We start from the raw sequence: 11,546 nt of genomic DNA on the forward strand, positions 1-11,546 counted from the left end.
TCTACACTTGAAACCTTCTGCAAAATGAGAATGACAGTCACAGTAGTACATTTTAAATCTATACTTTTATTCATGGATTTATTATTTTATATTGACTAATGAGAGGTTGAAATTAAGGTTTCAGTTATAATTTATAATATTTAAGAGGTATTAATACTAATCAATTATTTTAGGTAGGTAGAGAGAGAGAGAGAGAGAGAGAGAGAGAGAGAGAGAGAGAGAGAGAGAGAGAGAGAGAGAGAGAGAGAGAGAGAGAGAGAGAGAGAGAGAGAGAGAGAGAGAGAGAGAGAGAGAGAGAGAGAGAGAGAGAGAGAGAGAGAGAGATGTATCTATAGCAGTGGTCTCCAACCCTGCTCCTGGAGAGCTACTGCCCTGCATGTTTTAGGTATCTCCTCACTCTACCTCGTTAGCAAGCAGCTGAGGCTCGTCAAAGTACTTGATAACGAGTTGATTATTAGAATCAGGTGTGTTAGAGTGAGGAGATACCTAAAACATGCAGGGCAGTAGCTCTCCAGGAGCAGGGTTGGAGACCACTGATCTATAGGTATAGAGTCTGGTGTGGTGTTTAAAATATCGCGAGAGTTCAATTTGGCAGCGTTACTTTTTTTGTTCCTACCCGCATTCTGCGATGACCCGCCCCAGTCGCCGTCTGATTGGCTCTGACCTTGACGTTCTTAAGTTCCCTAAGCCAATCATCTCACACATCATGCCTAAAGCTAACCACTAGTATCAGCCAATCAGAGGCAGAGTAGGGCGAATCTTCGCAGAAAGCGGGTGGAAAAATGTGTCCCATCCGTAAATACACTTCACGTGTTGGTGAGTGTAAAACATGTCTACCGACGTTGCTTTAAAAAGGCCTAAAACTGTGTCCTCTCAGGTACTGTTCCTCGTTTTTTTTACAATAAAATGACACCTTTCTGTAACGTTATATGATCTCTAACCTGTTTCTTTCTTCTACAGCCCGAGGAGAGGCTGGACTGGAAGAAAAGGAAAGCAGAGAGTGAGTAAACAGCTAACCTCAGCTAGCAGCTCACAGTATTACAGGTTACAGGAGGCTCTATTTTGATTAAAAAAACAACATTTAGGTGTTTTAAAGCGTCGTTGCTCATGGATATTGTATACTGGACATGATTGATGATGAATGTAGGATTTCTTATCATTTGCAAATTGACCCAACTTCATGTCACGTTTATCACTGCAGCTCATACCAAGTGTCAAAGTTGGACTTATTTGCCAATTAGTGGGATTTAAATAGTCAAGTCCAGCCAGTTTTACAGCAACAAATCCATGTATACTTTTAGAATAGCTTTAAATAGCTCAAATAACTATACAAATTACAATTATTTATGGTTTCTATTAATTCCAGTGGCTCTATGATTGATGACTGTATAAAACTTATTTGTCTACTAGAAAAATATCACAGTCATAAATTAAGTATAACTAACAATCTGCCCATTAAATTGATGTGGTAAACTTGCATGCACCCCTCAGCAATTTACAAAAAAACTTCTGGTCCTCTAGAGAACTTGTAACACTTTATTTTAATAGTTCTGTCAGTGTTTGTATTCATAATCATATTTATTTATTTATTTGTGTTTTATAGGTTTGTGATCTATTTTGTTTTACTGTCCCAGTCTAATAGTTTGATTTTGGAACAGCTATATGTGTTTTTTTAAAGAGGTGTGTTTATCATTCCCCTGCTCTCGTTTAGGGCTGCAGCTAATGGTCCTTGTCATCTTCAGTTAATCTGTTGATTATTTTCTAGTTTGATGGATTAGTCATTTGGACTATGAAAAATGGTAAAAACAAATACCTGATCTGTTTCCCAAAGCTCAGGCTGCAACCTAAAATATCTTGTTTTTTCCTAAGCAAGAGTCCACAACTCAAAAATATTCAGTTTGAAGACAAGAAAATCCAGAAAATACTCACATTTAAGAAGCTGCAATGAGAATATTTTAGTATTTCTTTCTTTAAATACATCTCATTGTTAAATTATCAACATATTTCCTTATTAATCAGCTAATCAATCCATAATTGCAGCTTTACTCTCGTTTGTAAATATTTAAAAGGTGAATTTTATAATAATATATAACCCAAAGTCACAAACACAAACTCCCGTCTGTTACTGATCTAGGCTAAGTCTCATTCACACTGCTGACTAATGATGAGATGTGCCAGTTCACTCTGGAGGTCCTGGCCTCTCTGGTGTCATGGGAGTCATTGCGTCCTCCCTGTTTGGCCATGAGGCTCAGACGCCTGTCTGAAAATACTACTCACAGGGAGAGAGACTAGTTGGGTAGCAGTAATTAAAACTCCACTACATTGTTTAAACTAATGGAACGTTGAAAGATGCATCTGCTCGATTGTCAAAACATGTGATTTCCTCCTCATAAAAATTAGCACTCACAGTTGGAGTTGAACATAAATAAACGTGCTAATTTTGCCTTCAACTTGTTTGCTTCTACTCTAATTTCCAAGAAGTCTCTTTTCACGTTAAATGCTGTTGTGTTTCTCAGCTCAGTTCAGCTCCCAACAGTCATCTCTTTGTGTGCACAATTGGGGGGGAAGTGAAATTCCTTAGAAGTCCCCAAATCCTGGGAATTGAAATGAAGCAGTTGCTAGTGTGCAATGTATTGGTCCTATTGTGGACTCCTGTATGGATTCAATGGTACTACAGGGAGCATCAATGACCCACAATGCACCCCGCATTCCTCTGCTTTTCATGATATTTGGAGGGGAGTGAGGGGTTACCTGTCATTTCTTATTCCGTGATTTGGTTTGCAGAAACATAAATCTTGCTAATTTATTCAATCTAAAAATATCAGTGAACAGCAGTGGAGAAAATAACTGTCCTTTTCCAGCTTTTTATGCAAAAAAATCTGAAGCAAGAGGTTAAATCTCTTAACTCAACATGTAAGACTCACTGACCTAAGATTTTGTTCCTGTGCTGGAGGCCGTCACCTCTCTAAGCCTCTGGAAATGCTTTAAAATAAGGTTTTATAACCACTCCCTTCAACCATCAATTTGTGCCTCTCAGAAAAAACGTCTAGATGCAAAAATTATCTAGACTTCAACTTCATTTTCAACTTGTTTCCTTAATTGCAACTCTGTTTCCTGCCCACGTAGCCAGCCGACTACCATCCTTATTCAGATTAGGAAACAGGTTGCTGCTCATTCATGTACACCGCCAGCCTTTCTGTTGATCTAATTCTCTTACTGGTGTCACTGATTCTTCCTTAAAAACAGTAAAAGAGGCTAACAAGCAAAGGAAGGAGGACAAGCTGATCAAACAGCTGGAGAAGCAGAAACAGCAAGAGGCGGCAGAGAGAGCAAAACTTGAACAAAGCCAGAGCAAAAAAGGTAAGTTTGTCATTTCATGGATCGCTTTTAGATCAATCAGCTGTGAATCGAGTGATGTAACTTGCGATCTGTGTCATTTTAGGTAGGCCGTACACGGTGAGTGTGGCCCTGCCTGGTTCTGTGCTGGATAACGCTCAGTCGACTGAGCTTCGTACATACTTAGCAGGACAGATCGCTCGGGCCTGTGTGGTGTTCTGTGTGGATGAGATCATTGTGTTTGATGAACAAGGGGAAGATGTCAAGTAAGTAAACCTATCAATACACTCCCAAATGTATTTTTTTCAGCATCAAACTATAAGAACACTCATAGAAAAGATGTTGATTTTTGGCTTCGTCCTACAGGAGCGTTGAAGGAGAATTTAAAGGTGTTGGGAAGAAAGGACATGCTTGTATTCAGCTTGCCAGAATACTTCAGTACCTTGAATGTCCACAGTAAGTAGGACCATAATATAACCCGATTAGATCACCACTTTCAGCCTGTTTTCATCTGACTATGATTAAAGCTTGTCCTCTCCACCAGGTATCTGCGCAAGTGGTTTTTCCCAAAGCATCAAGACTTGCAGTATGCAGGTAGTTTGAAATTATCTACATTTACTTTACATATATGGAGAACCCCCCCCCCCCAAAAAAAAAAAAAAAAACTGTCATTATAAATATTTCAGTAGTACCTCCTTGAGCCCCTTCAAAGTACTCTGCTTGAGATGCATCTCAGCACTGCTCCCATTCCTGGAAGCATTTACTGTAGTCTTCTCTAGCCATTGTACCCAGTACTGTAAATTGTACCCTTATCTTTGCTTCCTTTTGTTAGAAAATGTGTATAAATTCAGCTTGCTTCATGGTATCTTCATAACATATTATGGGCTTGTATTTGGTAGACTCACAGCAGTTGTAATGTTTTCGAGCATTATTGTTACAAAAGCAACTTGTTTTCTCTAACTGAGGAGTCTTATTTCTGTTCTGAATCCATATGCAAATAGAGAGGGTGTCATAATTTGAATACCAAATCTAGGTAGAGATTACATTGTAACGTATAAACAAGCTTTATAAATGAAAGCAAAAAGACACTCATTTTCTTTGTTTTACCAGGATTGCTGAACCCTTTGGACAGTCCTCACCACATGAGGATAGATGAGGAATCGGAGTACAGAGAAGGAATCGTCCTCGACAGGCCGACAAAACAAGGGAAAGGTTCATTAGTCAACTGTGGAATGAGAAAGGTAATAATCTTAATATCTTCTTAGGTCATCATTTGATGTAGACGGTGAATATAGACTACATCTGTGTCTGTCTGCTCCTCCCAGGATGTTCGGATTGATAAACAGCTGCAGTCTGGACTGAGAGTCACAGTGCAGCTCAATAAGACGCAGAACCAAGGTAATCTTATGAATCAGACTGTGACCTTTGCGGTGTTTATTTTACCATTTGTTGTTTTCAGCATATAAGCAATGATGTCTGTCTGTCCTCAGAGAGCAGAATGTTTAAAGGGACAGTGGTGGCTCCTCATGTACCCAGGACTGAAGGAGGTCTCTACTGGGGTTACAGTGTCCGCTTGGCATCTTGTCTCAGTAGGTTTCTCAAACACTCAAAAAATATGCTTCAAAATAACTGTTGCAGTTTCTTGAATGATAAAAAGAATGAAATGCAGTGAAAGAGTCCCCGTCTTGACCACTTTTATCTTTATTGCTGTTGGATGCAGGTGCAGTTTTCACAGAAAGTCCATATAAAGAAGGATACGATCTGACTATTGGCACATCAGAGAGAGGCAACCACATGGACCAAACAACACTGTCGCCATTCAAGTAGGTTCAGAGCGAGTAACGGAGAGTGCGGTTTTATACTTATGATATTATGTCATTCTGCTTTATTCATTTAAACTCCTTTTTAAACTTTCCAGGCATCTTTTGGTCGTTTTTGGAGGTCTTCAGGGATTGGAGGCCAGTGTAGACACCGACCAAAACCTGGATGTGACTGACCCCAGTGTTTTATTCGACCTGTACCTCAACACGTGCCCCGGTCAGGGCAGCAGGACCATTCGCACAGAGGTAAGTGCAGAGATTAGTTGAACTAAGCAATCTGAGTCAAGATAAATTCACACTTTGCACCATATAATATCTATTCTGCAATGTATTGATGTTATATTGTGTTTTTTTCCCCCATTCTTTTTACAACAGGAAGCCATCTTAATTTCCATGTCAGGGCTGAGACAGAAGATCACAGCTGCTTTTTCAGATGTTTCCAATGGTTCATGAAAGAATAAATAATAGAGGAAAATAAATAAAGACATGCTGGTCGAATTGTTTAACTGGTGTGTGAACTGCAAAGTTGTTCATTTACTATTTCCCAATAATATTTTCCATAAATATCTCATCACACCCATCAGTGCATTGTGCAGTCAATGCTAGATACCCGTCAGATTTGTCTTAGTTATTTTTTTATGTCTTCATTCTGTATGTCTTTCAAGAAATTGTACATATATAAATACATATACTATCCACAGGCTTGAACTGACTTGTATTGGGTTTTTTTGTTTGTTTTTCAAAGCATATCATTTGCTTTTCCATAAACGAAAAGCATTGTTGAGACTAGCATAACATGGACAAACAGATGGCACAGAACATTTGTGAGTTAAATGTTCATCAATAAATACCAGAGTCGAGCTTCAGATTTCTGAATGAGCTCAACTGTGTGTCTGCAGTAAGAGAAAAAAGTTCCATCTGCTGAAAATTATACGATTTTTTTTTTTTGTTCAAGCCTGTTACAGTTCTCAGACTGTCCTGTGGATACATCACATTCCAGTAGCAATGCATGCTGCATGCATCCACCTCGCATATTAGCATTTATTTGACCCTTCTCAAGAGAAGACTATTTTTATGCCGGTTGTAAATGAGACCTGCAGTTTTCATCCAGGTGGATTGATTAATTTAAACGCAGTATGCTTAGCTTAGCTCCCACACTAAAACGTACCTTTATGAAGGTTATAATAAGTTAATGTTAAAACTGTTTTATAGAAGTGTTGATTCAACTTTACAGTTATTGTGATTGTAATTAGTAGTGCTGTGTTATTCTGGCAGGTGTTTAAAATAATTAATTTACCCTTGTTATAAACGGGGTTGACAAAATGTCAGAAACTGAGCATGTTAATAAATTTTGCAGGCAGTTTAATCACAGTCAGTGCGGCTCGTATATTCATCCCGTTCATTATTGACCATTGTTTTTCAGTAAGTAAGTAGATAACAAACTTACTTAAAGTAAGTAAATCACACAGCTCATATTAATCAAGCACATTGCGGGCAGTGTGATAAAATATCTGCTGATTAATACTTGCAAAAGGTGACATCGTTGGAAGTAACTACACCCTCCTCCGCTCCGTGTTTTCTTCAATAAAGTTTCAGTTTGACTTGTAACTGAATTGTGCAGTCATAAGAGCGACACACTGACACGTAACACGACCATAATGCAATTGAACTCAAGCTGCATGCGCTGGAATGCCACTGAGGTAAAAAGGTTTCATGAGGCGACAGTTTTATGTTTATGTACCAACTTCAAATTGAGGGGACATCAACTTGTGTGACACACACACTTAATAACTTATAATTAAAGGAGATGTTTATCCTGGGAAATGTCTGCATCTCTTCAATGCATCTGGTTCTACATGATGTCTGAAATCTGAACGTGTCCAATTATTATAAACAAGAATAAATTGCAATTGTTTATGTCACAATTCAATCGAAAAAAAGATAAAATCCCTCAAACTGAAGGTAGTAAAGGGCCTCATCCTCGTGGTAATTAATTATTTATGGTGATATTTGTTCACTTCAGCTGGATTTTGATCCTTTGTTTTTCTTAAACGTGTCTGTAGCACCAAGTATTAAAAAAAAACTACCACATGCTGGCATTGAATTCTCAGTGAGACTGTGAGTCATGTTCCCTCATTGTTTGTTCAGATATTTCCTGGTTTAAATCATAATTTTGCTGTTTCAAACTGTTAAATAGTTTTAGTCTTGTATTCAGACATTATACACTGAAGTTTTCGGCTTAGTTTACGTCATGAAAAAAACGGTTGTTGGCCATATAGTCACATCTGATTAGAGGAGCTTGCTGATATAATCCCACCTCAACATGGGAAACACAAGTGCATTTTTCAATATGTAATAACAAAAATATAATAAACGTGTAAAAATTATCTTTCTTCTCTATTTACAAAAAAAACTCATCAGACGGCTGCCGCATTTCGAAGCAGAGTATTTCAGAAACCTCCCAAAATTCAGATTCTGCACTCTTCTTCTTCTTCTGCAACAGAACACATTCTCAGATATCTCAGTCATTTGGTCCGATAATAGATTTTTCCAAATACTGCTTCTTCTTTTCTTTTTTTTATATCGTCTTGGCGATTCCTCACAATGGCTGTCATTCATCATGTGGTTAGTCGAAGGCTCATTCAGGGAAGTTGTAATAAAATCCAGCCAAGTAGCGCTCATTCAGGCTTTTGTGAGTGCGGGGAAAATCTCTTCTGTGGTTGTCATAAACGTCTTTTCACCAGTTGGGATGAGTGAAGGTGATGTTGTACTGCTTTGCCCAGCGTGAAAACACCTGTTTCTCAGTAATAAAGCGATGGTGGTTCCCTCTTCGGCCGCTCTCATTCTGTAGGTATGTTACACATTCGTCAGTCCCTCTGGGTTTGTAGTAGTGATACGGCATCTTCTTGGTTACGGGTTTCTTCCTAGAAAACAAATGAATTTAATATTATTAGTTTATTGGTTTGGCAGCCAGATGATCTAAAAGTGTGGTTGATTTTGGTTTTTAAGAGCCTACATTGGTTTATTAGTGTGATCAATATACTCACCCACAGTGACTGGGCGGAACCATCCCATATACTTTGATATTATCACATATCTCGATGGCTATGACCATGGTGAACCAGCCTGTGCTCAACCACGAGTGAGACTTTTGTCTGAGCAGATAAAAAAACAACACAAATAATAAACCAGAGTTTGTGATTGTCAACAATTAGATGAGATTAACATTGCACCAGCTCCCTAAATACTAAATACTCACCTATCTCGTCCCGTCTCCCTGTGAAACAGACTGTCAAATCTGCGCATCTTGCCCGGCGTGACGCTGAAACAAGACACGTTGCTGTAGGTCATGCTGACTCTCTGGATCAATCTGTACAAGGTTCCTTTGGCGTCCTTCCCAATCTTATTCGGCGGTCCCCAGAAGATGATCATGGGGTTGCTGTCTGTGTGCCGCAGGAACTCGTTCGGCCTCCGCACCACCCTGAACACACTGGAGTGAGCTACGACCCTCAGAGAGGTCCGGTTGCCCACGTCAGTCTCATAACCCAAAGTCGGGGCGTCATTCATACGGATCACACACTCCGTATGGTCGATCTCTTCTCCTGCTTGACTACCCAGGACGTGGCTGGAGCTTGTCACCAGCGCACAGTTATGGCAGCGCAAACTCATATTCTGGGGAAAAAAACACAACATGAAAATTATATTAAAATTTAAAAAATACCAATACTTTGCAAAATTAATAGTGGGGTGGAAATAAAGTCAATCATCAAATCTTCCCTAATTGTGTATTCATTTCCGAATCCTAAGAGGTGAATTTTGACTTAATGTTTACAAAACTATATTAAATCATTGAGCTAACAGTTAAAATTGTGCTTGGTGAATAGTGTTTATCTGGTTTCAGCATCAAACTTTCATTAAAATGAGTATTGGTACATCTTAAGTTGTAATCATTTATTTTCAGCCACACTGACGGTGCCGCTCTGCTCTGAGGATGGCGATGTGGGTCAGTTGCTCCACTTCCTCTCCAAACTGAAATATCTCAACAAGTATTGCAGCAAATATATTGTTTTCAATTTCATCAGATTGTGGATACTATAAGCAACACAGTCCACGTTTCATCATTTCCCCCCAACCCAGGCCACCAAGAAACAACACAAAACAAAAAAGCAGTGCTTCACTTGAAACATTTCTGTATTTGAGTCCAAACTGTTGAGTACCTTGTTCCCGTAAACGGGCACATAACCATCTTTCCCAGCCCATTTCTTCAAATCTGTGGTCTTGAGATGACTTGTAGCCACATGGAAGGGAGCGTAGGTGGTGTCGTTGCTGTTGTTGGAGCCGTACAGGATGAGGAGTGTCATCAGGACAAGGAGGGCTACGAAGATCACCATCCGGTGGCTCTGCTGCCCCTGCAATTTAAACAAGAGTGGTGGGATTTAATAAAGTGCACAAACTCAAGGAGAAAAAAACTACATATTTGAGATACTTGTACGTCAGACAAGTATCCCCTGAGTCATTACAGCCACATTATATTCCTGCTGCACCACATTTATTCAACATCTTAAGTGACTTTTCAAATTTAGCTCACACAAAACTTACATAGAGCTCATAAAATGTGACGTTATAGATTAAACAGCCCGACAGTGTGTAAAATTAGAGCTGAAACAATTAGACAAGTTATTTTCGTAAGTGATTAATCCTAACTAACTCATTGTTCATGAAAAATGCAAACACATTATGGCTCCAGCTTCTCCTATGTAAGGATTTTCCGCTTTTCTTGGTATTAAATTAAAGTAAACGGAATAATTTTGAGGTTTGAACTATTAGTGGGACAAAATAGGCAATTTAAAGATGTTTGTCTTGGCTCATTCCTCACTATTCATCTATTAACTGTGAACATAACCAACAGACAAATCAATCATGAAAATAATCAGTAGTTGCAGCTATATATAGCTCCACTTCAACCAAAGCTGTAAAATACTGCTTACACTTTAATGCATGAGTAATAAAAATCGAATAATATCATACATAATAAATTAACAGTCATGGGGTCCAAATGCTAATTACACATTGATCCATCAGTGTTAAAGTAAGGATTAAAATAGGAACTTAAATATTTGACTTTTACTTGTATTAAAGTACTAGTTAAAGGATAAGTTAATATTATATAAGGATAATCTGTCTTTAAAAAAATTGTTACATACCCCAATGAACATTGAAACATGTTTTTATTGCTTTAATCATTCATCCTGTTCATACTGACCATAATGCACCTACAATTTAAGTGATAGGGGCCAAAATCCACACTCCTCTTATGCAAACATGTATTTAAAAGTTTATCTGAAATCAATATGAAGCTACAGTCTTCCAAATGAGTCAAATCAAGTAGACATGTTTCAACATTACAGCCTTTTTAGTGCTGAAATCCCTTTTGTTGTTACTATACTTCCACCGCAGCGCAACAGTGAAACACTGTCCGAGGAAACACAAAGAGGGAATTTAATGCTAAAAAATACTGTAATTGTGGCAAATATCCACTTGACATGACTAACACAGACTGCTGAAGCCTCGTATAAGCTTTAGATAAACGTTTAAATGCATTCTTGCACAAAATAACTGTGTGGATTTTGAAATATTTGGTGAACCCATCCTTTAAGTGAAAGATCTGATTTCCTCTTCCACCACTAATAATCACTTGCATGCATGTAATAATACTCTTTAAACTAATCATACTAGTGACGATGATAATGATAATGATGATGATGATAATGATGAAGTACAAGGTAGGTGTAGGTGCCACACCCTCCTCGTGTCGCCTGATCTGTCTCACCTTGCCAGAGAGTTTGAGCCCCATGCTGTCAGATCAGGCTGTGATCGTCTATCATCATATCTGACAGAAAAACAGAAACATCAATGCACATTTATGTCACTTCTTTTTCTTTTTTTCAAGTGATGCCAAATATTTTCTTAGCTGTAGTCATGTTTAGTTTAAAAAATAATGTAAACAAGCAGTAATAAACGTCAGTAACGTTAATTATTTACACATATTTACAGGTTTAACCGATAACCAAATATGGTAAGAGCGGGATAGCTGTATTTTATCTCATATTTACCAACATAACAGGCAATAAAATGTAATAATTACACTATCCTGACATGAAAAATACCACCTTAAGCAGCCCTCCGTTGTTGATGTGCCGTTATACGAGATTTTTTTCCTCCTTTTTAAAACAAAACGACATAATCCTTTTCTTCTCTACTAATGTGATACAAATAGAAACTATCCTGACATGTCAAAGAGTCAGAAATAGAGAGCAGAGATAACGCTGTTTACCGTCTCATGGTGTCTGAGGTCTCTATCATCTCTGCCGTCCCCCATCTTCCTGCACC

The 11,546-nt window shown here is 38.4% G+C and overlaps 2 protein-coding genes across 3 annotated transcripts; one reads left to right on the plus strand and one right to left on the minus strand.

Annotated features, from left to right (window-relative positions):
* Positions 1 to 777: 777 nt before the first annotated feature.
* On the plus strand, positions 778 to 6,918 carry spout1 (SPOUT domain containing methyltransferase 1). The gene is made up of 12 exons (XM_062434035.1): positions 778 to 877; positions 961 to 1,000; positions 3,247 to 3,360; positions 3,443 to 3,602; positions 3,703 to 3,792; positions 3,881 to 3,930; positions 4,447 to 4,577; positions 4,662 to 4,734; positions 4,827 to 4,925; positions 5,057 to 5,159; positions 5,255 to 5,402; positions 5,532 to 6,918. Exons 1-12 carry the CDS (start codon positions 830 to 832, stop codon positions 5,607 to 5,609), a joined length of 1,134 nt encoding a protein of 377 aa, XP_062290019.1. The 5' UTR covers positions 778 to 829; the 3' UTR covers positions 5,610 to 6,918.
* Positions 6,919 to 7,025: 107 nt separating this feature from the next.
* Positions 7,026 to 11,519, minus strand: st6galnac6 (ST6 (alpha-N-acetyl-neuraminyl-2,3-beta-galactosyl-1,3)-N-acetylgalactosaminide alpha-2,6-sialyltransferase 6). 2 transcript variants are annotated; one of them, XM_062434036.1, is made up of 6 exons: positions 11,491 to 11,519; positions 10,987 to 11,046; positions 9,374 to 9,565; positions 8,416 to 8,828; positions 8,204 to 8,311; positions 7,026 to 8,080 (listed from the first exon to the last, which is right to left on the minus strand). In XM_062434036.1, the coding sequence occupies exons 2-6, from the start codon at positions 11,008 to 11,010 to the stop codon at positions 7,894 to 7,896; spliced, it is 924 nt and encodes a 307-aa protein (XP_062290020.1). In that variant the 5' UTR covers positions 11,011 to 11,046; positions 11,491 to 11,519; the 3' UTR covers positions 7,026 to 7,893. The 2 variants fall into 2 exon arrangements, with proteins under 2 accessions (XP_062290020.1, XP_062290021.1); XM_062434037.1 differs by having other exon boundaries at positions 7,935 to 8,076.
* Between the last annotated feature and the right edge of the window lie 27 nt (positions 11,520 to 11,546).

Source organism: Scomber scombrus, chromosome 15, assembly GCF_963691925.1.
Source record: "Scomber scombrus chromosome 15, fScoSco1.1, whole genome shotgun sequence".
Classification (NCBI taxonomy): Eukaryota; Metazoa; Chordata; class Actinopteri; order Scombriformes; family Scombridae; genus Scomber; species Scomber scombrus.